The sequence below is a fragment of the Taudactylus pleione genome, unplaced genomic scaffold (genome assembly GCF_031769625.1).
Source record: "Taudactylus pleione unplaced genomic scaffold, aTauple2 ptg000747l, whole genome shotgun sequence".
NCBI classification, from domain to species: Eukaryota; Metazoa; Chordata; class Amphibia; order Anura; family Myobatrachidae; genus Taudactylus; species Taudactylus pleione.
In genome coordinates, this window is record NW_028285149.1 from 1,513,998 (window position 1) to 1,540,752 (window position 26,755).

General features: G+C 43.4%; 1 protein-coding gene across 1 annotated transcript in view; it reads right to left on the minus strand.

Moving 5' to 3' along the window:
• Positions 1 to 26,755, minus strand: part of LOC148477104 (uncharacterized) — a 343,189-nt gene that overhangs the window by 57,902 nt on the left and 258,532 nt on the right. Inside the window, exon 3 of the mRNA XM_088457224.1 lies at positions 3,653 to 3,762. Within this exon, the coding sequence (XP_088313350.1) occupies positions 3,653 to 3,762 (110 nt within the window). The remainder of the gene's footprint in view (positions 1 to 3,652; positions 3,763 to 26,755) is intronic.

A 26,755-nucleotide genomic window follows, 5' to 3' on the forward strand; every position in this document is an offset into this window, starting at 1 on the left:
CAAAATAGACTCCAGAGGGGTCCCCAAGTATTCCCCAGGTGATTTAGGATTGCAGGTGCTTGCAGCAGGTGGATTTTTTTAAGTTTTTAAAACTTCACTTTAGCTACATCAAAATATGCTAGCACCCATTTTCATGTACCCCAAATTTTCCTGGGACTAGTTATTTTGCAGAAAAAATAAAGTTAAATGCTATTCTTCACCACTTATGTAAAGACGCTAATTACCAGCTATTAAGAGCATTTAAGTACCCCAAATACCTTTAGCAGGCCTATTCGGAGGTATCTATAGTGATCCCCAATGTCAGTGCATCTTTTGGCTGATTTCACCAAATCTGACAGGACTTTTCGCCGGGTTCCATTTTTGGGAGTAGAGGGACTTATGTGTAGGCCAAATATTTGATTACACACCACGTTCCCATGGATGCTGTGGTTGTGAGCTTGGTGCTTAATAAAAGTGTGATGATTGTTTTTTTCCACCAGAGACCAGTGTGTGAGTTTATATTCCAGCTGGTACAGGGGTGGGTAGGAGTCAGCCTATACTTTCATAAGCTTGTCCTTCCTGCTAATCAGCCAGGTTCTCCTTCACATAGAAATATATATAAGTAGGTATAACATAGGGAGTCTGGGGAACAGAAGGGAGACAAAAGTGTACGGACTACATTCACCAGAGTGGCAGAGATGAGGTGCAGGGATACATAAAGGATTGTAGTCCATCATCACAATGGTCTGTGCCTGTTACTGTATGTACAGCGATCACATTAAGGCGTCTGTGCCTGGTACTGTACGTACAGCGATCACACTAAGAGGTCTCTGTGCCTGGTACTGTACGTACAGCGATCACACTAAGGTGTCTGTGCCTGGTACTGTATGTACAGCGATCACACTAAGGTGTCTGTGCCTGGTACTGTACGTACAGCGATCACACTAAGAGGTCTCTGTGCCTGGTACTGTACGTACAGCGATCACACTAAGGTGTCTGTGCCTGGTACTGTATGTACAGCGATCACTCTAAGGTGGCTCTGTGCCTGGTACTGTATGTACAGCGATCACACTAAGGTGTCTGTGCCTGGTACTGTATGTACAGCGATCACACTAAGATGGCTCTGTGCCTGGTACTGTACGTACAGCGACCACACTAAGAGGTCTCATTGCCTGGTACTGTATGTACAGCGATCACACTAAGATGTCTCTGTGCCTGGTACTGTACGTACAGCGATCACACTAAGGTGTCTGTGCCTGGTACTGTACGTACAGCGATCACACTAAGGTGTCTGTGCCGGGTACTGTATGTACAGCGATCACACTAAGAGGTCTCTGTGCCTGGTACTGTACGTACAGCGATCACACTAAGAGGTCTCTGTGCCTGGTACTGTATGTACAGGGATCACACTAAGGTGTCTGTGCCTGGTACTGTATGTACAGGGATCACACTAAGGTGTCTGTGCCTGGTACTGTATGTACAGCGATCACACTAAGGTGTCTGTGCCTGGTACTGTATGTACAGCGATCACACTAAGGTGTCTCTGTGCCTGGTACTGTATGTACAGTGATCACACTAAGGTGTCTGTGCCTGGTACTGTATGTACAGCAATCACACTAAGGTGTCTCTGTGCCTGGTACTGTATGTACAGCAATCACACTAAGGTGTCTCTGTGCCTGGTACTGTATGTACAGCGATCACACTAAGGTGTCTCTGTGCCTGGTATTGTACGTACAGCGATCACACTAAGAGGTCTCTGTGCCTGGTACTGTATGAACAGCGATCACACTAAGGTGTCTGTGCCTGGTACTGTATGTACAGCGATCACACTAAGGTATCTCTGTGCCTGGTACTGTATGTACAGCCATCACACTAAGGTGTCTGTGCCTGGTACTGTATGTACAGCGATCACACTAAGGTGTCTGTGCCTGGTACTGTATGTACAGCGATCACACTAAGGTGTCTCTGTGCCTGGTACTGTACGTACAGCGATCACACTAAGGTGTCTGTGCCTGGTACTGTATGTACAGCGATCACACTAAGATGTCTCTGTGCCTGGTACTGTATGTACAGCGATCACAATAAGGTGTCTGTGCCTGGTACTGTATGTACAGCGATCACAATAAGGTGTCTGTGCCTGGTACTGTGTGTACAGCGATCACACTAAGGTGTCTCTGTGCCTGGTACTGTATGTACAGCGATCACACTAAGAGGTCTCTGTGCCTGGTACTGTATGTACAGTGATCACACTAAGATGTCTCTGTGCCTGGTACTGTATGTACAGCGATCACACTAAGGTGTCTGTGCCTGGTACAGTATGTACAGTGATCACACTAAGGTGTCTGTGCCTGGTACTGTATGTACAGTGATCACACTAAGATGTCTCTGTGCCTGGTACTGTATGTACAGCGATCACACTAAGGTGTCTGTGCCTGGTACTGTACGTACAGCGATCACACTAAGATGTCTCTGTGCCTGGTACTGTATGTACAGCGATCACACTAAGATGTCTCTGTGCCTGGTACTGTATGTACAGCGATCACACTAAGAGGTCTCTGTGCCTTGTACTGTATGTACAGTGATCACACTAAGGTGTCTGTGCCTGGTACTGTACGTACAGCGATCACACTAAGGTGTCTGTGCCTGGTACTGTACGTACAGTGATCACACTAAGGTGTCTGTGCCTGGTACTGTATGTACAGTGATCACACTAAGGTGTCTGTGCCTGGTACTGTACGTACAGCGATCACACTAAGGTCTCTGTGCCTGGTACTGTACGTACAGTGATCACACTAAGAGGTCTCTGTGCCTGGTATTGTACGTACAGTGATCACACTAAGGTCTCTGTGCCTGGTACTGTATGTACAGTGATCACACTAAGATGTCTCTGTGCCTGGTACTGTATGTACAGCGATCACACTAAGGTGTCTGTGCCTGGTACTGTATGTACAGTGATCACACTAAGATGTCTCTGTGCCTGGTACTGTATGTACAGCGATCACACTAAGATGTCTCTGTGCCTGGTACTGTATGTACAGCGATCACACTAAGATGTGTCTGTGCCTGGTACTGTATGTACAGCGATCACACTAAGGTATCTCTGTGCCTGGTACTGTATGTACAGCGATCACACTAAGGTATCTCTGTGCCTGGTACTGTATGTACAGCGATCACACTAAGGTATCTCTGTGCCTGGTACTGTATGTACAGCGATCACACTAAGGTATCTCTGTGCCTGGTACTGTATGTACAGCGATCACACTAAGAGGTCTCTGTGCCTGGTACTGTATGTACAGCGATCACACTAAGAGGTCTCTGTGCCTGGTACTGTACGTACAGTGATCACACTAAGGTCTCTGTGCCTGGTACTGTACGTACAGTGATCACACTAATGTCTCTGTGCCTGGTACTGTATGTACAGTGATCACACTAAGAGGTCTCTCTGCCAAGTCTGCATGGCCCATAATTCCCATGACGCCCTCACCGGGTACAGCCTACACACAGTATGTGCACAGATAATGAAACTAAAATGCTTAGTGCTCAGGTCCCCCGTATCTATGTATACTTGGTTCCGGGACAAGTGCAATTCAGAAGAATGCCAGGAGAATGCCCACGCTCTGCTCCGTCTCACCCCTGTGTAAGCAGATGAATGGTGATAGCAATGAGGACTCACTGTGGTTCGTAGTTACAGACCAGGAGATGCATGTTCGGATCATCAAATCCTTCAACCTTCTCACAGAATCTCTCAGCGCACCCGACGCGTTCTGTGTCAGCCCAAACCATCTGCAGCAATGACAGAAAACGGTGCCATGGCGTTACTCAATGGGGATGCCGCCATCTTTATATCCAAGCCCTATTATAGAACGACTGTCACTGAGCATGTGCAGTATGGTTATCTTACTGTGCACTAATATGTTACCGTATGTCAGTGGTGATTATTGCTGGAACTAGAAATGGGTCTCATAACTAGGTTTCTCTGAGACGCAGTTGGTATTTTGCGAAAACTACTCTGTTATAGCCATGACGTAACTTGATAAATAGACACTTTAGCCATTTCCATGTCATTATGGACATTTAGAAAATACTTCTGTGTTGTCCTGATTTTTTTTTATCTAACAATTCTGAACAAATGAACGATAATCAACAAACATTTGTACAACATACCTAAGAAAATGTAAAACCTTTTAATAGTTTCAACAGAAAACTTGGAAAACTTTTTTTTTCAATGAACTAATTGTTATTTACCACATTTTTGTTATATAACTTCCAGCCAGCGAGGAGACATTGGTGCATTATATATTCCCGGAAGTTTCCTGGTAAGTACTGTGCAAAATATTTATCACTTGTCATATTCCCCAAAGCTATTTTCAAGTTTTCAAAATACTATAGGGATTGGGGCCTATGTATCAAAGCTTTATGTGAGATAAAATAGTGAAATATATATCACCAACCAATCGGCTCCAAACTATCATTTCTTAAAACACAGCCTGTAAAATGTAAGTTAAAAGCTAATTGGTTGGTGAGATATATCTCACATCAAGCTTTGATACATATGCCCCTAAGTTCATGAAACCCCCATGAAGTATACAGGTTGAGTCTCCCATATCCAAAAATTCTGAAATATTGAATATTTTTAGCATGACTGAGATAGTGAAACTTTTGCTTTCTGATGGTTCAATGTATACAAACTTTGTCTAAGGGACAACATTATTAAAATATTGTATACAATTACCTTCAGGGTGTAAGTATAAGGTGTATGTGAAACAAAAGAATTTCATGTATGTGCACAAACTTTTTTTGAGGCAGAAAATTATTGAAATTATTGTATAAAATTACCTTCAGGCTGTATGTGCATAAGGTGTATAAAATTACATTCAGGCTGTATGTGTATAAAGTGTATAAAATTACCTTCAGGCTGTGTGTGCATAAGGTGTATAAAATTACCTTCAGGCTGTGTGTGCATAAGGTGTATAAAATTACCTTCAGGCTGTGTGAGCATAAGGTGTATAAAATTACCTTCAGGCTGTATGTGCATAAGGTGTATAAAATTACCTTCAGGCTGTGTGTGTATAAGGTATATAAAATTACATTCAGGCTGTATGTGCATAAGCTGTATAAAATTACCTTCAGGCTGTGTGTGCATAAGGTGTATAAAATTACCTTCAGGCTGTGTGTGTATAAGGTGTATAAAATTACCTTCAGGCTGTGTGTGTATAAGGTGTATAAAATTACATTCAGGCTGTGTGTGTATAAGGTGTATAAAATTACCATCAGGCTGTGTGTGTATAAAGTGTATAGAATGAGCTGCAGGCTGTGTGTATAAAGTGTATAGAATGAGCTGCAGGCTGTGTGTGTGTGTATAAGGTGTATAGAATGAGCTGCAGGCTGTGTGTGTGTATAAGGTGTATAGAATGAGCTGTAGGCTGTGTGTATGTATAAGGTGTATAGAATGAGCTGTAGGCTGTGTGTATGTATAAGGTGTATAGAATGAGCTGCAGGCTGTGTGTGTATAAGGTGTATAGAATGAGCTGCAGGCTGTGTGTATAAGGTGTATAGAATGAGATGCAGGCTGTGTGTGTATAAGGTGTATAGAATAAGCTGCAGGCTGTGTGTGTGTATAAGGTGTATAGAATGAGCTGCAGGCTGTGTGTGTGTATAAGGTGTATAGAATGAGCTGCAGGCTATTTGTGTGTATAAGGTGTATAGAATGAGCTGCAGGCTGTTTGTGTGTGTGTATAAGGTGTATAGAATGAGCTGCAGGCTGTGTGTGTGTATAAGGTGTATAGAATGAGCTGCAGGCTGTGTGTGTATAAGGTGTATAGAATGAGCTGCAAGCTGTGTGTGTGTGTATAAGGTGTAAAGAATGAGCTGCAGGCTGTGTGTGTATAAGGTGTATAGAATGAGCTGCAGTCTGTGTGTGTGTATAAGGTATAAAGAATGAGCTGCAGGCTGTGTGTATAAGGTGTATAGAATAAGCTGCAGGCTGTGTGTGTATAAGGTGTATAGAATGAGCTGCAGGCTGTGTGTATAAGGTGTATAGAATGAGCTGCAGGCTGTGTGTGTATAAGGTGTATAGAATGAGCTGCAGGCTGTGTTTGTGTATAATGTGTAAAGAATGAGCTGCAGGGTGTGTGTGTGTGTATAAGGTGTATAGAATGAGCTGCAGGCTGTTTGTGTATAAGGTGTATAGAATGAGCTGCAGGCTGTGTGTGTATAAGGTGTATAGAATGAGCTGCAGGGTGTGTGTGTGTGTGTGTGTGTAAGATGTATAGAATGAGCTGCAGGCTGTTTGTGTGTGTGTGAATAAGGTGTATAGAATGAGCTGCAGGCTGTGTGTGTGTGTATAAGGTGTATAGAATGAGCTGCAGGCTCTGTGTGTGTATAAGGTGTATAGAATGAGCTGCAGGCTGTGTGTATAAGGTGTATAGAATGAGCTGCAGGTTGTGTGTGTATAAGGTGTACAGAATGAGCTGCAGGCTGTGTGTGTATAATGTGTATAGAATGAGCTGCAGGCTGTGTGTATAAGGTGTATAGAATGAGCTGCAGGCTGTGTGTATAAGGTGTATAGAATGAGCTGCAGGCTGTGTGTGTATAAGGTGTATAGAATGAGCTGCAGGCTGTGTGTGTGTGTGTATAAGGTGTATAAAATGAGCTGCAGGCTGTGTGTGTGTATAAGGTGTATAGAATGAGCTGCAGGCTGTGCGTGTATAAGGTGTATAGAATGAGCTGCAGGCTGTGTGTGTATAATATGTATAGCATGAGCTGCAGGCTGTGTGTGTATAAGGTGTATAGAATGAGCTGCAGGCTGTGTGTGTGTATAAGGTGTATAGAATAAGCTGCAGGCAGTGCGTGTATAAGGTGTATAGAATGAGCTGCAAGCTGTATGTGTGTATAAGGTGTATAAAATGAGCTGCAGGCTGTGTGTGTGTATAAGGTGTATAGAATGAGCTGCAGGCTGTGCGTGTGTGTATATGGTATATAGAATGAGCTGCAGGCTGTGTGTGTATAAGGTGTATAGAATGAGCTGCAGGCTGTGTGTGAGTGTATAAGGTGTATAGAATGAGCTGCAGGCTGTGTGTGTATAAGGTGTATAGAATGAGCTGCAGGCTGTGTGTGTATAAGGTGTATAGAATGAGCTGCAGGCTGTGCGTGTATAAGGTGTATAGAATGAGCTGCAGGCTGTGTGTGTATAAGGTGTATAGAATGAGCTGCAGGCTGTGTATGTGTATAAGGTGTATAGAATGAGCTGCAGGCTGTGTGTGTGTATAAGGTGTATAGAATGAGCTGCAGGCTGTGTGTATAAGATGTACAGAATAAGCTGCAGGCTGTGTGTGTATAAGGTGTATAGAATGAGCTGCAGGCTGTGTGTATAAGATGTACAGAATAAGCTGCAGGCTGTGTGTGTATAAGGTGTATAGAATGAGCTGCAGGCTGTGTGTATAAGGTGTATAGAATGATCTGCAGGCTGTGTGTGTATAAAGTGTATAGAATGAGCTGCAGGCTGTGTGTATAAGGTGTATAGAATGAGCTGCAGGTTGTGTGTGTATAAGGTGTATAGAATGAGCTGCAGGCTGTGTGTGTGTATAAGGTGTATAGAATGAGCTGCAGGCTGTGTGTGTGTATAAGGTGTATAGAATGAGCTGCAGGTTGTGTGTGTATAGAATGAGCTGCAGGCTGTGTGTGTGTATAAGGTGTATAGAATGAGCTGCAGGTTGTGAGTGTGTATAAGGTATATAGAATGAGCTGCAGGGTGTGTGTGTGTGTGTGTGTGTGTGTATAAGGTGTATAGAATGAGCCGCAGGCTGTGTGTGTATAAGGTGTATAGAATGAGCAGCAGGCTGTGTGTATAAGGTGTATAGAATGAGCTGCAGTCTGTGTGTGTATAAGGTGTATAGAATGAGCTGCTGGCTGTATTTGTGTATAAGGTGTAAAGAATGAGCTGCTGGATGTGTGTGAGTGTATAAGGTGTATAGAATGAGCTGCAGGCTATGTGTGTATAAGGTGTATCGAATGAGCTGCAGGCTGTGTGTGTATAAGGTGTATAGAATGAGCTGCAAGCTGTGTGTGTGTATAAGGTATATAGAATAAGCTGCAGGCTGTGTGTGTATAAGGTGTAAAGAATGAGCTGCAGAGTGTGTGTGTTTGTGTATAAGGTGTATAGAATGAGCTTCAGGCTGTGTGTATAAGGTGTATAGAATGAGCTGCAGGCTGTGTGTGTATAAGGTGTATAGAATGAGCTGCAGGCTGTGTTTGTGTATAAGGTGTAAAGAATGAGCTGCAGGTTGTGTGTGTGTATAAGGTGTATAGAATGAGCTGTAGGCTGTGTGTGTATAAGGTGTATAGAATGAGCTGCAGGGTGTGTGTGTGTATAAGGTGTACAGAATGAGCTGCAGGCTGTGTGTGTGTATAAGGTGTATAGAATGAGCTGCAGGCTGTGTGTGTGTATAAGGTGTATAGAATGAGCTGCAGGCTGTGTGTGTATAAGGTGTATAGAATGAGCTGCAGGCTGTGTGTGTGTGTATAAGGTGTAAAGAATGAGCTGCAGGCTGTGTGTGTATAAGGTGTATAGAATGAGCTGCAGTCTGTGTGTGTATAAGGTATATAGAATGAGCTGCAGGCTGTGTGTATAAGGTGTATAGAATAAGCTGCAGGCTGTGTGTGTATAAGGTGTATAGAATGAGCTGCAGGCTGTGTGTATAAGGTGTATAGAATGAGCTGCTGTCTGTGTGTGTATAAGGTGTAAAGAATGAGCTGCAGGGTGTGTGTGTGTGTGTGTATAAGGTGTATAGAAAGAGCTGCAGGCTGTGTGTGTATAAGGTGTATAGAATGAGCTGCAGGCTGTGTGTGTATAAGGTGTATAGAATGAGCTGCAGGCTGTGCGTGTATAAGGTGTATAGAATGAGCTGCAGGCTGTGTGTGTATAAGGTGTATAGAATGAGCTGCATTCTGTGTGTGTGTATAAGGTGTATAGAATGAGCTGCAGGCTGTGTGTGTGTATAAGGTGTATAGAATGAGCTGCAGGCTGTGTGTATAAGATGTATAGAATAAGCTGCAGGCTGTGTGTGTATAAGGTGTATAGAATGAGCTGCAGGCTGTGTGTATAAGGTGTATAGAATGAGCTGTAGGCTGAATATGTATAAGGTGTATAGAATGAGCTGCAGGCTGTGTGTGTGTGTGTGTGTGCATATAAGGTGTATAGAATGAGCTGCAGGCTGTGTGTGTGTATAAGGTGTATAGAATGAGCTGCAGGCTGTGTGTATATAAGGTGTATAGAATGAGATGCTGGCTTTGTGTGTGTATAAGGTGTATAGAATGAGATGCTGGCTGTGTGTGTGTATAAGGTGTATAGAATGAGCTGCAGGCTGTGTGTGTGTATAAGGTGTATAGATTGAGCTGCAGGCTGTTTGTGTGTATAAGGTGTATAGAATGAGCTGCAGGCTGTGTGTGTATAAGATGTATAGAATGAGCTGCAGGCTGTTTGTGTGTGTGTGTGTATAAGGTGTATAGAATTAGCTGCAGGCTGTGTGTGTGTGTATAAGGTGTATAGAATGAGCTGCAGGCTGTGTGTGTGTATAAGGTGTATAGAATGAGCTGCAGGCTCTGTGTGTCTATAAGGTGTATAGAATGAGCTGCAGGCTGTGTGTGTATAAGGTGTATTGAATGAGCTGCAGGCTGTGTGTATAAGGTGTATAGAATGAGCTGCAGGCTGTGTGTGTGTATAGGGTGTATAGAATGAGCTGCAGGTTGTGAGTGTGTATAAGGTATATAGAATGAGCTGCAGGGTGTGTGTGTGTGTGTATAAGGTGTATAGAATGAGCTGCAGGCTGTGTGCGTATAAGGTGTATAGAATGAGCTGCAGGCTGTGTGTATAAGGTGTATAGAATGAGCTGCAGGCTGTGTGTGTGTATAAGGTATATAGAATAAGCTGCAGGCTGTGTGTGTATAAGGTGTAAAGAATGAGCTGCAGGGTGTGTGTGTGTGTATAAGGTGTATAGAATGAGCTGCAGGCTGTGTGTATAAGGTGTATAGAATGAGCTGCAGGCTGTGTGTGTATAAGGTGTATAGAATGAGCTGCAGGCTGTGTGTATAAGATGTACAGAATAAGCTGCAGGCTGTGTGTGTATAAGGTGTATAGAATGAGCTGCAGGCTGTGTGTATAAGGTGTATAGAATGAGCTGCAGGCTGTGTGTGTATAAGGTGTATAGAATGAGCTGCAGGCTGTGTGTATAAGGTTTATAGAATGAGCTGCAAGTTGTGTGTGTATAAGGTGTATAGAATGACCTGCAGGCTGTGTGTGTGTATAAGGTGTATAGAATGAGCTGCAGGCTGTGTGTGTGTATAAGGTGTATAGAATGAGCTGCAGGTTGTGTGTGTGTATAAAGTGTATAGAATTAGCTGCAGGCTGTGTGTGTGTATAAGGTGTATAGAATGAGCTGCAGGTTGTGAGTGTGTATAAGGTATATAGAATGAGCTGCAGGGTGTGTGTGAGTGTGTGTGTGTGTGTATAAGGTGTATAGAATGAGCTGCAGGCTGTATTTGTGTATAAGGTGTAAAGAATGAGCTGCAGGATGTGTGTGAGTGTATAAGGTGTATAGAATGAGCTGCAGGCTATGTGTGTATAAGGTGTATCGAATGAGCTACAGGCTGTGTGTGTATAAGGTGTATAGAATGAGCTGCAAGCTGTGTGTGTGTATAAGGTATATAGAATAAGCTGCAGGCTGTGTGTGTATAAGGTGTAAAGAATGAGCTGCAGAGTGTGTGTGTGTATAAGGTATATAGAATGAGCTGCAGGCTGTGTGTATAAGGTGTATAGAATGAGCTGCAGGCTGTGTGTGTATAAGGTGTATAGAATGAGCTACAGGCTGTGTTTGTGTATAAGGTGTAAAGAATGAGCTGCAGGTTGTGTGTGTGTATAAGGTGTATAGAATGAGCTGCAGGCTGTGTGTGTGTGTATAAGGTGTATAAAATGAGCTGCAGGCTGTGTGTGTGTATAAGGTGTATAGAATGAGCTGCAGGCTGTGCGTGTATAAGGTGTATAGAATGAGCTGCAGGCTGTGTGTGAGTGTATAAGGTATATAGAATAAGCTGCAGGCTGTATGTGTATAAGGTGTAAAGAATGAGCTGCAGAGTGTGTGTGTGTATAAGGTGTATAGAATGAGCTGCAGGCTGTGTGTGTATAAGGTGTATAGAATGAGCTGCAGGCTGTGTGTGTATAAGGTGTATAGAATGAGCTGCAGGCTGTGCGTGTATAAGGTGTATAGAATGAGCTGCAGGCTGTGTGTGTGTATAAGGTGTATAGAAGGAGCTGCAGGATGTGTGTGTGTATAAGGTGTATAGAATGAGCTGCAGGCTGTGTGTGTGTATAAGGTGTATAGAATGAGCTGCAGGCTGTGTGTATAAGATGTACAGAATAAGCTGCAGGCTGTGTGTGTATAAGGTGTATAGAATGAGCTGCAGGCTGTGTGTATAAGGTGTATAGAATGATCTGCAGGCTGTGTGTGTATAAAGTGTATAGAATGAGCTGCAGGCTGTGTGTATAAGGTGTATAGAATGAGCTGCAGGTTGTGTGTGTATAAGGTGTATAGAATGAGCTGCAGGCTGTGTGTGTGTATAAGGTGTATAGAATGAGCTGCAGGCTGTGTGTGTGTATAAGGTGTATAGAATGAGCTGCAGGTTGTGTGTGTATAGAATGAGCTGCAGGCTGTGTGTGTGTATAAGGTGTATAGAATGAGCTGCAGGTTGTGAGTGTGTATAAGGTATATAGAATGAGCTGCAGGGTGTGTGTGTGTGTGTGTGTGTGTGTGTATAAGGTGTATAGAATGAGCCGCAGGCTGTGTGTGTATAAGGTGTATAGAATGAGCAGCAGGCTGTGTGTATAAGGTGTATAGAATGAGCTGCAGTCTGTGTGTGTATAAGGTGTATAGAATGAGCTGCTGGCTGTATTTGTGTATAAGGTGTAAAGAATGAGCTGCTGGATGTGTGTGAGTGTATAAGGTGTATAGAATGAGCTGCAGGCTATGTGTGTATAAGGTGTATCGAATGAGCTGCAGGCTGTGTGTGTATAAGGTGTATAGAATGAGCTGCAAGCTGTGTGTGTGTATAAGGTATATAGAATAAGCTGCAGGCTGTGTGTGTATAAGGTGTAAAGAATGAGCTGCAGAGTGTGTGTGTTTGTGTATAAGGTGTATAGAATGAGCTTCAGGCTGTGTGTATAAGGTGTATAGAATGAGCTGCAGGCTGTGTGTGTATAAGGTGTATAGAATGAGCTGCAGGCTGTGTTTGTGTATAAGGTGTAAAGAATGAGCTGCAGGTTGTGTGTGTGTATAAGGTGTATAGAATGAGCTGTAGGCTGTGTGTGTATAAGGTGTATAGAATGAGCTGCAGGGTGTGTGTGTGTATAAGGTGTACAGAATGAGCTGCAGGCTGTGTGTGTGTATAAGGTGTATAGAATGAGCTGCAGGCTGTGTGTGTGTATAAGGTGTATAGAATGAGCTGCAGGCTGTGTGTGTATAAGGTGTATAGAATGAGCTGCAGGCTGTGTGTGTGTGTATAAGGTGTAAAGAATGAGCTGCAGGCTGTGTGTGTATAAGGTGTATAGAATGAGCTGCAGTCTGTGTGTGTATAAGGTATATAGAATGAGCTGCAGGCTGTGTGTATAAGGTGTATAGAATAAGCTGCAGGCTGTGTGTGTATAAGGTGTATAGAATGAGCTGCAGGCTGTGTGTATAAGGTGTATAGAATGAGCTGCTGTCTGTGTGTGTATAAGGTGTAAAGAATGAGCTGCAGGGTGTGTGTGTGTGTGTGTGTATAAGGTGTATAGAAAGAGCTGCAGGCTGTGTGTGTATAAGGTGTATAGAATGAGCTGCAGGCTGTGTGTGTATAAGGTGTATAGAATGAGCTGCAGGCTGTGCGTGTATAAGGTGTATAGAATGAGCTGCAGGCTGTGTGTGTATAAGGTGTATAGAATGAGCTGCAGGCTGTGTGTGTGTATAAGGTGTATAGAATGAGCTGCAGGCTGTGTGTGTGTATAAGGTGTATAGAATGAGCTGCAGGCTGTGTGTATAAGATGTATAGAATAAGCTGCAGGCTGTGTGTGTATAAGGTGTATAGAATGAGCTGCAGGCTGTGTGTATAAGGTGTATAGAATGAGCTGTAGGCTGAATATGTATAAGGTGTATAGAATGAGCTGCAGGCTGTGTGTGTGTGTGTGTGTGCATATAAGGTGTATAGAATGAGCTGCAGGCTGTGTGTGTGTATAAGGTGTATAGAATGAGCTGCAGGCTGTGTGTATATAAGGTGTATAGAATGAGATGCTGGCTTTGTGTGTATAAGGTGTATAGAATGAGATGCTGGCTGTGTGTGTGTATAAGGTGTATAGAATGAGCTGCAGGCTGTGTGTGTGTATAAGGTGTATAGATTGAGCTGCAGGCTGTTTGTGTGTATAAGGTGTATAGAATGAGCTGCAGGCTGTGTGTGTATAAGATGTATAGAATGAGCTGCAGGCTGTTTGTGTGTGTGTGTGTATAAGGTGTATAGAATTAGCTGCAGGCTGTGTGTGTGTGTATAAGGTGTATAGAATGAGCTGCAGGCTGTGTGTGTGTATAAGGTGTATAGAATGAGCTGCAGGCTCTGTGTGTCTATAAGGTGTATAGAATGAGCTGCAGGCTGTGTGTGTATAAGGTGTATTGAATGAGCTGCAGGCTGTGTGTATAAGGTGTATAGAATGAGCTGCAGGTTGTGTGTGTATAAGGTGTATAGAATGACCTGCAGGCTGTGTGTGTGTATAAGGTGTATAGAATGAGCTGCAGGCTGTGTGTGTGTATAAGGTGTATAGAATGAGCTGCAGGCTGTGTGTGTGTATAGGGTGTATAGAATGAGCTGCAGGTTGTGAGTGTGTATAAGGTATATAGAATGAGCTGCAGGGTGTGTGTGTGTGTGTATAAGGTGTATAGAATGAGCTGCAGGCTGTGTGCGTATAAGGTGTATAGAATGAGCTGCAGGCTGTGTGTATAAGGTGTATAGAATGAGCTGCAGGCTGTGTGTGTGTATAAGGTATATAGAATAAGCTGCAGGCTGTGTGTGTATAAGGTGTAAAGAATGAGCTGCAGGGTGTGTGTGTGTGTATAAGGTGTATAGAATGAGCTGCAGGCTGTGTGTATAAGGTGTATAGAATGAGCTGCAGGCTGTGTGTGTATAAGGTGTATAGAATGAGCTGCAGGCTGTGTTTGTGTATAAGGTGTAAAGAATGAGCTGCAGGGTGTGTGTGTGTATAAGGTGTATAAAATTACCTTCAGGCTGTGTGTGTATAAGGTGTATAGAATGAGCTGCAGGCTGTGTTTGTGTATAAGGTGTAAAGAATGAGCTGCAGGGTGTGTGTGTGTATAAGGTGTATAAAATTACCTTCAGGCTGTGTGTGTATAAAATTACATTCAGGCTGTGTGTTTATAAGGTGTATAAAATTACCATAAGGCTGTGTGTGTATAAAGTGTATAGAATGAGCTGCAGGCTGTGTGTATAAAGTGTATAGAATGAGCTGCAGGCTGTGTGTGTGTGTATAAGGTGTATAGAATGAGCTGCAGGCTGTGTGTGTGTGTGTATAAGGTGTATAGAATGAGCTGTAGGCTGTGTGTATGTATAAGGTGTATAGAATGAGCTGCAGGCTGTGTGTGTATAAGGTGTATAGAATGAGCTGCAGGCTGTGTGTGTATAAGGTGTATAGAATGAGCTGCAGGCTGTGTGTGTATACAATGAGCTGCAGGCTGTGTGTATAAGGTGTATAGAATGAGATGCAGGCTGTGTGTGTATAAGGTGTATAGAATAAGCGGCAGGCTGTGTGTGTGTATAAGGTGTATAGAATGAGCTGCAGGCTGTGTGTGTGTATAAGGTGTATAGAATGAGCTGCAGGCTATTTGTGTGTATAAGGTGTATAGATTGAGCTGCAGGCTGTTTGTGTGTGTGTATAGGGTGTATAGAATGAGCTGCAGGTTGTGAGTGTGTATATGGTATATAGAATGAGCTGCAGGGTGTGTGTGTGTGTGTGTGTGTATAAGTTGTATAGAATGAGCTGCAGACTGTGTGTGTATAAGGTGTATAGAATGAGCTGCAGGCTGTGTGTATAAGGTGTATAGAATGAGCTGCAGGCTGTATTTGTGTATAAGGTGTAAAGAATGAGCTGCAGGATGTGTGTGAGTGTATAAGGTGTATAGAATGAGCTGCAGGCTATGTGTGTATAAGGTGTATCGAATGAGCTGCAGGCTGTGTGTGTATAAGGTGTATAGAATGAGCTGCAGGCTGTGTGTGTGTATAAGGTATATAGAATAAGCTGCAGGCTGTGTGTGTATAAGGTGTAAAGAATGAGCTGCAGGGTGTGTGTGTGTATAAGGTGTATAGAATGAGCTGCAGGCTGTGTGTATAAGGTGTATAGAATGAGCTGCAGGCTGTGTGTGTATAAGGTGTATAGAATGAGCTGCAGGCTGTGTTTGTGTATAAGGTGTAAAGAATGAGCTGCAGGGTGTGTGTGTGTCTAAGGTGTATAGAATGAGCTGCAGGCTGTGTGTGTATAAGGTGTATAGAATGAGCTGCAGGGTGTGTGTGTATAAGGTGTACAGAATGAGCTGCAGGCTGTGTGTGTGTATAAGGCGTATAGAATGCGCTGCAGGCTGTGTATGTGTATAAGGTGTATAGAATGAGCTGCAGGCTGTGTGTGTATAAGGTGTATAGAATGAGCTGCAAGCTGTGTGTGTGTGTATAAGTTGTAAAGAATGAGCTGCAGGCTGTGTGTGTATAAGGTGTATAGAATGAGCTGCAGTCTGTGTGTGTATAAGGTATATAGAATGAGCTGCAGGCTGTGTGTATAAGATGTATAGAATAAGCTGCAGGCTGTGTGTGTATAAGGTGTATAGAATGAGCTGCAGGCTGTGTGTATAAGGTGTATAGAATGAGCTGCAGGCTGTGTGTATAAGGTGTATAGAATGAGCTGCAGGCTGTGTGTATAAGGTGTATAGAATGAGCTGCAGGCTGTGTGTGTATAAGGTGTATAGAATGAGCTGCAGGCTGTGTTTGTGTATAATGTGTAAAGAATGAGCTGCAGGGTGTGTGTGTGTGTGTATAAGGTGTATAGAATGAGCTGCAGGCTGTTTGTGTATAAGGTGTATAGAATGCGCTGCAGGCTGTGTATGTGTATAAGGTGTATAGAATGAGCTGCAGGCTGTGTGTGTATAAGGTGTATAGAATGAGCTGCAAGCTGTGTGTGTGTGTATAAGGTGTAAAGAATGAGCTGCAGGGTGTGTGTGTGTATAAGGTGTATAGAATGAGCTGCAGGCTGTGTGTATAAGGTGTATAGAATGAGCTGCAGGTTGTATGTCTATAAGGTGTATAGAATGAGCTGCAGGCTGTGTGTGTATAATGTGTATAGAATGAGCTGCAGGCTGTGTGTATAAGGTGTATAGAATGAGCTGCAGGCTGTGTGTATAAGGTGTATAGAATGAGCTGCAGGCTGTGTGTGTGTATAAGGTGTATAGAATGAGCTGCAGGCTGTGTGTGTGTGTATAAGGTGTATAGAATGAGCTGCAGGCTGTGTGTGTGTGTATAAGGTGTATAAAATGAGCTGCAGGCTGTGTGTGTGTGTATAAGGTGTATAGAATGAGCTGCAGGCTGTGCGTGTATAAGGTGTATAGAATGAGCTGCAGGCTGTGTGTGTATAATATGTATAGCATGAGCTGCAGGCTGTGTGTGTGTGTATAAGGTGTATAGAATGAGCTGCAGGCTGTGTGTGTATATAAGGTGTATAGAATGAGCTGCAGGCTGTGCGTGTATAAGGTGTATAGAATGAGCTGCATGCTGTGTGTGTATAATGTGTATAGAATGAGCTGCAGGCTGTGTGTATAAGGTGTATAGAATGAGCTGCAGGCTGTGTGTATAAGGTGTATAGAATGAGCTGCAAGCTGTGTGTGTGTATAAGGTGTATAAAATGAGCTGCAGGCTGTGTGTGTGTATAAGGTGTATAGAATGAGCTGCAGGCTGTGTGTGTGTGTATATGGTATATAGAATGAGCTGCAGGCTGTGTGTGTATAAGGTGTATAGAATGAGCTGCAGGCTGTGTGTGAGTGTATAAGGTGTATAGAATGAGCTGCAGGCTGTGTGTGTATAAGGTGTATAGAATGAGCTGCAGGCTGTGTGTGTATAAGGTGTATAGAATGAGCTGCAGGCTGTGCGTGTATAAGGTGTATAGAATGAGCTGCAGGCTGTGTGTGTATAAGGTGTATAGAATGAGCTGCAGGCTGTGTGTGTGTATAAGGTGTATAGAATGAGCTGCAGGCTGTGTGTGTGTATAAGGTGTATAGAATGAGCTGCAGGCTGTGTGTATAAGGTGTATAGAATGAGCTGCAGGCTGTGTGTGTATAAGGTGTATAGAATGAGCTGCAGGCTGTGTGTATAAGGTGTATAGAATGAGCTGCAGGTTGTGTGTGTATAAGGTGTATAGAATGAACTGCAGGCTGTGTGTGTGTATAAGGTGTATAGAATGAGCTGCAGGCTGTGTGTGTGTATAAGGTGTATAGAATGAGCTGCAGGTTGTGTGTGTGTATAAAGTGTATAGAATGAGCTGCAGGCTGTGTGTGTGTATAAGGTGTATAGAATGAGCTGCAGGTTGTGAGTGTGTATAAGGTATATAGAATGAGCTGCAGGGTGTGTGTGTGTGTGTGTGTATAAGGTGTATAGAATGAGCTGCAGTCTGTGTGTGTATAAGGTGTATAGAATGAGCTGCAGGCTGTGTGTATAAGGTGTAAAGAATGAGCTGCAGGATGTGTGTGAGTGTATAAGGTGTATAAAATAAGCTGCAGGCTGTGTGTGTATAAGGTGTAAAGAATGAGCTGCACGGTGTGTGTGTGTGTGTATAAGGTGTATAGAATGAGCTGCAGGCTGTGTGTATAATGTGTATAGAATGAGCTGCAGGCTGTGTGTGTATAAGGTGTATAGAATGAGCTGCAGGCTGTGTTTGTGTATAAGGTGTAAAGAATGAGCTGCAGGGTGTGTGTGTGTGTATAAGGTGTACAGAATGAGCTGCAGGCTGTGTGTGTGTATAAGGTGTATAGAGTGAGCTGCAGGCTGTGTGTGTGTATAAGGTGTATAGAATGAGCTGCAGGCTGTGTGTGTATAAGGTGTATAGAATGAGCTGCAGGCTGTGTGTGTGTATAAGGTGTAAAGAATGAGCTGCAGGCTGTGTGTGTATAAGGTGTATAGAATGAGCTGCAGTCTGTGTGTGTATAAGGTATATAGAATGAGCTGCAGGCTGTGTGTATAAGGTGTATAGAATAAGCTGCAGGCTGTGTGTGTATAAGGTGTATAGAATGAGCTGCAGGCTGTGTGTATAAGGTGTATAGAATGAGCTGCAGTCTGTGTGTGTATAAGGTGTAAAGAATGAGCTGCAGGGTGTGTGTGTGTGTGTATAAGGTGTATAGAAAGAGCTGCAGGCTGTGTGTGTATAAGGTGTATAGAATGAGCTGCAGGCTGTGTGTGTATAAGGTGTATAGAATGAGCTGCAGGGTGTGCGTGTATAAGGTGTATAGAATGAGCTGCAGGCTGTGTGTGTATAAGGTGTATAGAATGAGCTGCAGGCTGTGTGTGTGTATAAGGTGTATAGAATGAGCTGCAGGCTGTGTGTGTGTATAAGGTGTATAGAATGAGCTGCAGGCTGTGTGTGTGTATAAGGTGTATAGAATGAGCTGCAGGCTGTGTGTGTGTATAAGGTGTATAGAATGAGCTGCAGGTTGGGAATGTGTATAAGGTATATAGAATGAGCTGCAGGCTGTGTGTATAAGGTGTACAGAATGAGCTGCAGGCTGTGTGTGTATAAGGTGTATAGAATGAGCTGCAGGCTGTGTGTATAAGGTGTATAGAATGAGCTGCAGGTTGTGTGTGTATAAGGTGTATAGAATGAGCTGCAGGCTGTGTGTGTGTATAAGGTGTATAGAATGAGCTGCAGGCTGTGTGTGTGTATAAGGTGTAAAGAATGAGCTGCAGGGTGTGTGTGTGTGTATAAGGTGTATAGAATGAGCTGCAGGCTGTGTGTATAAGGTGTATAGAATGAGCTGCAGGCTGTGTGTGTATAAGGTGTATAGAATGAGCTGCAGGCTGTGCGTGTATAAGGTGTATAGAATGAGCTGCAGGCTGTGTGTGTATAAGGTGTATAGAATGAGCTGCAGGCTGTGTGTGTGTATAAGGTGTATAGAATGAGCTGCAGGCTGTGTGTGTGTATAAGGTGTATAGAATGAGCTGCAGGCTGTGTGTATAAGGTGTATAGAATGAGCTGCAGGCTGTGTGTGTATAAGGTGTATAGAATGAGCTGCAGGCTGTGTGTATAAGGTGTATAGAATGAGCTGCAGGTTGTGTGTGTATAAGGTGTATAGAATGAACTGCAGGCTGTGTGTGTGTATAAGGTGTATAGAATGAGCTGCAGGCTGTGTGTGTGTATAAGGTGTATAGAATGAGCTGCAGGTTGTGTGTGTGTATAAAGTGTATAGAATGAGCTGCAGGCTGTGTGTGTGTATAAGGTGTATAGAATGAGCTGCAGGTTGTGAGTGTGTATAAGGTATATAGAATGAGCTGCAGGGTGTGTGTGTGTGTGTGTGTATAATGTGTATAGAATGAGCTGCAGTCTGTGTGTGTATAAGGTGTATAGAATGAGCTGCAGGCTGTGTGTATAAGGTGTAAAGAATGAGCTGCAGGATGTGTGTGAGTGTATAAGGTGTATAAAATAAGCTGCAGGCTGTGTGTGTATAAGGTGTAAAGAATGAGCTGCACGGTGTGTGTGTGTGTGTATAAGGTGTATAGAATGAGCTGCAGGCTGTGTGTATAAGGTGTATAGAATGAGCTGCAGGCTGTGTGTGTATAAGGTGTATAGAATGAGCTGCAGGCTGTGTTTGTGTATAAGGTGTAAAGAATGAGCTGCAGGGTGTGTGTGTGTGTATAAGGTGTACAGAATGAGCTGCAGGCTGTGTGTGTGTATAAGGTGTATAGAATGAGCTGCAGGCTGTGTGTGTGTATAAGGTGTATAGAATGAGCTGCAGGCTGTGTGTGTATAAGGTGTATAGAATGAGCTGCAGGCTGTGTGTGTGTATAAGGTGTAAAGAATGAGCTGCAGGCTGTGTGTGTATAAGGTGTATAGAATGAGCTGCAGTCTGTGTGTGTATAAGGTATATAGAATGAGCTGCAGGCTGTGTGTATAAGGTGTATAGAATAAGCTGCAGGCTGTGTGTGTATAAGGTGTATAGAATGAGCTGCAGGCTGTGTGTATAAGGTGTATAGAATGAGCTGCAGTCTGTGTGTGTATAAGGTGTAAAGAATGAGCTGCAGGGTGTGTGTGTGTGTGTATAAGGTGTATAGAAAGAGCTGCAGGCTGTGTGTGTATAAGGTGTATAGAATGAGCTGCAGGCTGTGTGTGTATAAGGTGTATAGAATGAGCTGCAGGGTGTGCGTGTATAAGGTGTATAGAATGAGCTGCAGGCTGTGTGTGTATAAGGTGTATAGAATGAGCTGCAGGCTGTGTGTGTGTATAAGGTGTATAGAATGAGCTGCAGGCTGTGTGTGTGTATAAGGTGTATAGAATGAGCTGCAGGCTGTGTGTGTGTATAAGGTGTATAGAATGAGCTGCAGGCTGTGTGTGTGTATAAGGTGTATAGAATGAGCTGCAGGTTGTGAATGTGTATAAGGTATATAGAATGAGCTGCAGGCTGTGTGTATAAGGTGTATAGAATGAGCTGCAGGCTGTGTGTGTATAAGGTGTATAGAATGAGCTGCAGGCTGTGTGTATAAGGTGTATAGAATGAGCTGCAGGTTGTGTGTGTATAAGGTGTATAGAATGAGCTGCAGGCTGTGTGTGTATATAAGGTGTATAGAATGAGCTGCAGGCTGTGTGTGTGTATAAGGTGTAAAGAATGAGCTGCAGGGTGTGTGTGTGTGTATAAGGTGTATAGAATGAGCTGCAGGCTGTGTGTATAAGGTGTATAGAATGAGCTGCAGGCTGTGTGTGTATAAGGTGTATAGAATGAGCTGCAGGCTGTGTTTGTGTATAAGGTGTAAAGAATGAGCTGCAGGGTGTGTGTGTGTATAAGGTGTATAAAATTACCTTCAGGCTGTGTGTGTATAAAATTACATTCAGGTTGTGTGTGTATAAGGTGTATAAAATTACCATCAGGCTGTGTGTGTATAAAGTGTATAGAATGAGCTGCAGGCTGTGTGTATAAAGTGTATAGAATGAGCTGCAGGCTGTGTGTGTGTGTGTATAAGGTGTATAGAATGAGCTGCAGGCTGTGTGTGTGTGTGTATAAGGTGTATAGAATGAGCTGTAGGCTGTGTGTATGTATAAGGTGTATAGAATGAGCTGCAGGCTGTGTGTGTATAAGGTGTATAGAATGAGCTGCAGGCTGTGTGTGTATAAGGTGTATAGAATGAGCTGCAGGCTGTGTGTGTATACAGTGTATAGAATGAGCTGCAGGCTGTGTGTATAAGGTGTATAGAATGAGATGCAGGCTGTGTGTGTATAAGGTGTATAGAATAAGCTGCAGGCTGTGTGTGTGTATAAGGTGTATAGAATGAGCTGCAGGCTGTGTGTGTGTATAAGTTGTATAGAATGAGCTGCAGGCTATTTGTGTGTATAAGGTGTATAGAATGAGCTGCAGGCTGTTTGTGTGTGTGTATAGGGTGTATAGAATGAGCTGCAGGTTGTGAGTGTGTATAAGGTATATAGAATGAGCTGCAGGGTGTGTGTGTGTGTGTGTGTGTGTGTGTGTGTATAAGGTGTATAGAATGAGCTGCAGACTGTGTGTGTATAAGGTGTATAGAATGAGCTGCAGGCTGTGTGTATAAGGTGTATAGAATGAGTTGCAGTCTGTGTGTGTGTATAAGGTGTATAGAATGAGCTGCAGGCTGTGTTTGTGTATAAGGTGTAAAGAATGAGCTGCAGGGTGTGTGTGTGTATAAGGTGTATAGAATGAGCTGCAGGCTGTGTGTGTATAAGGTGTATAGAATGAGCTGCAGGGTGTGCGTGTGTATAAGGTGTACAGAATGAGCTGCAGGCTGTGTGTATAAGGTGTATAGAATGAGCTGCAGGCTGTGTGTGTATAAGGTGTATAGAATGAGCTGCAAGCTGTGTGTGTGTGTATAAGGTGTAAAGAATGAGCTGCAGGCTGTGTGTGTATAAGGTGTATAGAATGAGCTGCAGTCTGTGTGTGTATAAGGTATATAGAATGAGCTGCAGGCTGTGTGTATAAGGTGTATAGAATAAGCTGCAGGCTGTGTGTGTATAAGGTGTATAGAATGAGCTGCAGGCTGTGTGTATAAGGTGTATAGAATGAGCTGCAGGCTGTGTGTGTATAAGGTGTATAGAATGAGCTGCAGGCTGTGTTTGTGTATAATGTGTAAAGAATGAGCTGCAGGGTGTGTGTGTGTGTGTATAAGGTATATAGAATGAGCTGCAGGCTGTGTGTATAAGGTGTATAGAATAAGCTGCAGGCTGTGTGTGTATAAGGTGTATAGAATGAGCTGCAGGCTGTGTGTATAAGGTGTATAGAATGAGCTGCAGGCTGTGTGTGTATAAGGTGTATAGAATGAGCTGCAGGGTGTGTGTGTGTGTAAGATGTATAGAATGAGCTGCAGGCTGTTTGTGTGTGTGTGTGAATAAAGTGTATAGAATGAGCTGCAGGCTGTGTGTGTGTGTATAAGGTGTATAGAATGAGCTGCAGGCTGTGTGTGTGTATAAGGTGTATAGATTGAGCTGCAGGCTCTGTGTGTGTATAAGGTGTATAGAATGAGCTGCAGGCTGTGTGTATAAGGTGTATAGAATGAGCTGCAGGTTGTATGTGTATAAGGTGTATAGAATGAGCTGCAGGCTGTGTGTGTATAAGGTGTATAGAATGAGCTGCAGGCTGTGTGTATAAGGTGTATAGAATGAGCTGCAGGCTGTGTGTGTGTATAAGGTGTATAGAATGAGCTGCAGGCTGTGTGTGTGTGTATAAGGTGTATAAAATGAGCTGCAGGCTGTGTGTGTGTATAAGGTGTATAGAATGAGCTGCAGGCTGTGCGTGTATAAGGTGTATAGAATGAGCTGCAGGCTGTGTGTGTATAATATGTATAGCATGAGCTGCAGGCTGTGTATGTGTGTATAAGGTGTATAGAATGAGCTGCAGGCTGTGTGTGTGTATAAGGTGTATAGAATGAGCTGCAGGCTGTGCGTGTATAAGGTGTATAGAATGAGCTGCAGGCTGTGTGTGTATAATGTGTATAGAATGAGCTGCAGGCTGTGTGTATAAGGTGTATAGAATGAGCTGCAGGCTGTGTGTATAAGGTGTATAGAATGAGCTGCAAGCTGTGTGTGTGTATAAGGTGTATAAAATGAGCTGCAGGCTGTGTGTGTGTATAAGGTGTATAGAATGAGCTGCAGGCTGTGTGTGTGTGTATATGGTATATAGAATGAGCTGCAGGCTGTGTGTGTATAAGGTGTATAGAATGAGCTGCAGGCTGTGTGTGAGTGTATAAGGTGTATAGAATGAGCTGCAGGCTGTGTGTGTATAAGGTGTATAGAATGAGCTGCAGGCTGTGTGTGTATAAGGTGTATAGAATGAGCTGCAGGCTGTGCGTGTATAAGGTGTATAGAATGAGCTGCAGGCTGTGTGTGTATAAGGTGTATAGAATGAGCTGCAGGCTGTGTGTGTGTATAAGGTGTATAGAATGAGCTGCAGGCTGTGTGTGTGTATAAGGTGTATAGAATGAGCTGCAGGCTGTGTGTATAAGATGTATAGAATAAGCTGCAGGCTGTGTGTGTATAAGGTGTATAGAATGAGCTGCAGGCTGTGTGTATAAGGTGTATAGAATGAGCTGCAGGCTATGTGTGTATAAGGTGTATAGAATGAGCTGCAGGCTGTGTGTATAAGGTGTATAGAATGAGCTGCAGGTTGTGTGTGTATAAGGTGTATAGAATGAACTGCAGGCTGTGTGTGTGTATAAGGTGTATAGAATGAGCTGCAGGCTGTGTGTGTGTATAAGGTGTATAGAATGAGCTGCAGGTTGTGTGTGTGTATAAAGTGTATAGAATGAGCTGCAGGCTGTGTGTGTGTATAAGGTGTATAGAATGAGCTGCAGGTTGTGAGTGTGTATAAGGTATATAGAATGAGCTGCAGGGTGTGTGTGTGTGTGTGTGTGTGTATAAGGTGTATAGAATGAGCTGCAGTCTGTGTGTGTATAAGGTGTATAGAATGAGCTGCAGGCTGTGTGTATAAGGTGTAAAGAATGAGCTGCAGGATGTGTGTGAGTGTATAAGGTGTATAAAATAAGCTGCAGGCTGTGTGTGTATAAGGTGTAAAGAATGAGCTGCACGGTGTGTGTGTGTGTGTATAAGGTGTATAGAATGAGCTGCAGGCTGTGTGTATAAGGTGTATAGAATGAGCTGCAGGCTGTGTGTGTATAAGGTGTATAGAATGAGCTGCAGGCTGTGTTTGTGTATAATGTGTAAAGAATGAGCTGCAGGGTGTGTGTGTGTGTGTGTATAAGGTATATAGAATGAGCTGCAGGCTGTGTGTATAAGGTGTATAGAATAAGCTGCAGGCTGTGTGTGTATAAGGTGTATAGAATGAGCTGCAGGCTGTGTGTATAAGGTGTATAGAATGAGCTGCAGGCTGTGTGTGTATAAGGTGTATAGAATGAGCTGCAGGGTGTGTGTGTGTGTAAGATGTATAGAATGAGCTGCAGGCTGTTTGTGTGTGTGTGTGTGAATAAAGTGTATAGAATGAGCTGCAGGCTGTGTGTGTGTGTATAAGGTGTATAGAATGAGCTGCAGGCTGTGTGTGTGTATAAGGTGTATAGATTGAGCTGCAGGCTCTGTGTGTGTATAAGGTGTATAGAATGAGCTGCAGGCTGTGTGTATAAGGTGTATAGAATGTGCTGCAGGTTGTATGTGTATAAGGTGTATAGAATGAGCTGCAGGCTGTGTGTGTATAAGGTGTATAGAATGAGCTGCAGGCTGTGTGTATAAGGTGTATAGAATGAGCTGCAGGCTGTGTGTGTGTATAAGGTGTATAGAATGAGCTGCAGGCTGTGTGTGTGTGTATAAGGTGTATAAAATGAGCTGCAGGCTGTGTGTGTGTATAAGGTGTATAGAATGAGCTGCAGGCTGTGCGTTTATAAGGTGTATAGAATGAGCTGCAGGCTGTGTGTGTATAATATGTATAGCGTGAGCTGCAGGCTGTGTGTGTGTGTATAAGGTGTATAGAATGAGCTGCAGGCTGTGTGTGTGTATAAGGTGTATAGAATGAGCTGCAGGCTGTGCGTGTATAAGGTGTATAGAATGAGCTGCAGGCTGTGTGTGTATAATGTGTATAGAATGAGCTGCAGGCTGTGTGTATAAGGTGTATAGAATGAGCTGCAGGCTGTGTGTATAAGGTGTATAGAATGAGCTGCAAGCTGTGTGTGTGTATAAGGTGTATAAAATGAGCTGCAGGCTGTGTGTGTGTATAAGGTGTACAGAATGAGCTGCAGGCTGTGTGTGTGTGTATATGGTATATAGAATGAGCTGCAGGCTGTGTGTGTATAAGGTGTATAGAATGAGCTGCAGGCTGTGTGTGAGTGTATAAGGTGTATAGAATGAGCTGCAGGCTGTGTGTGTATAAGGTGTATAGAATGAGCTGCAGGCTGTGTGTGTATAAGGTGTATAGAATGAGCTGCAGGCTGTGCGTGTATAAGGTGTATAGAATGAGCTGCAGGATGTGTGTGTATAAGGTGTATAGAATGAGCTGCAGGCTGTGTGTGTATAAGGTGTATAGAATGAGCTGCAGGCTGTGTGTGTGTATAAGGTGTATAGAATGAGCTGCAGGCTGTGTGTATAAGATGTATAGAATAAGCTGCAGGCTGTGTGTGTATAAGGTGTATAGAATGAGCTGCAGGCTGTGTGTGTATAAGGTGTATAGAATGAGCTGCAGGCTATGTGTGTATAAGGTGTATAGAATGAGCTGCAGGCTGTGTGTATAAGGTGTATAGAATGAGCTGCAGGTTGTGTGTGTATAAGGTGTATAGAATGAACTGCAGGCTGTGTGTGTGTATAAGGTGTATAGAATGAGCTGCAGGCTGTGTGTGTGTATAAGGTGTATAGAATGAGCTGCAGGTTGTGTGTGTGTATAAAGTGTATAGAATGAGCTGCAGGCTGTGTGTGTGTATAAGGTGTATAGAATGAGCTGCAGGTTGTGAGTGTGTATAAGGTATATAGAATGAGCTGCAGGGTGTGTGTGTGTGTGTGTGTATAAGGTGTATAGAATGAGCTGCAGTCTGTGTGTGTATAAGGTGTATAGAATGAGCTGCAGGCTGTGTGTATAAGGTGTAAAGAATGAGCTGCAGGATGTGTGTGAGTGTATAAGGTGTATAAAATAAGCTGCAGGCTGTGTGTGTATAAGGTGTAAAGAATGAGCTGCACGGTGTGTGTGTGTGTGTGTGTGTGTATAAGGTGTATAGAATGAGCTGCAGGCTGTGTGTATAAGGTGTATAGAATGAGCTGCAGGCTGTGTGTGTATAAGGTGTATAGAATGAGCTGCAGGCTGTGTTTGTGTATAAGGTGTAAAGAATGAGCTGCAGGGTGTGTGTGTGTATAAGGTGTACAGAATGAGCTGCAGGCTGTGTGTGTGTATAAGGTGTATAGAATGAGCTGCAGGCTGTGTGTGTGTATAAGGTGTATAGAATGAGCTGCAGGCGGTGTGTGTATAAGGTGTATAGAATGAGCTGCAGGCTGTGTGTGTGT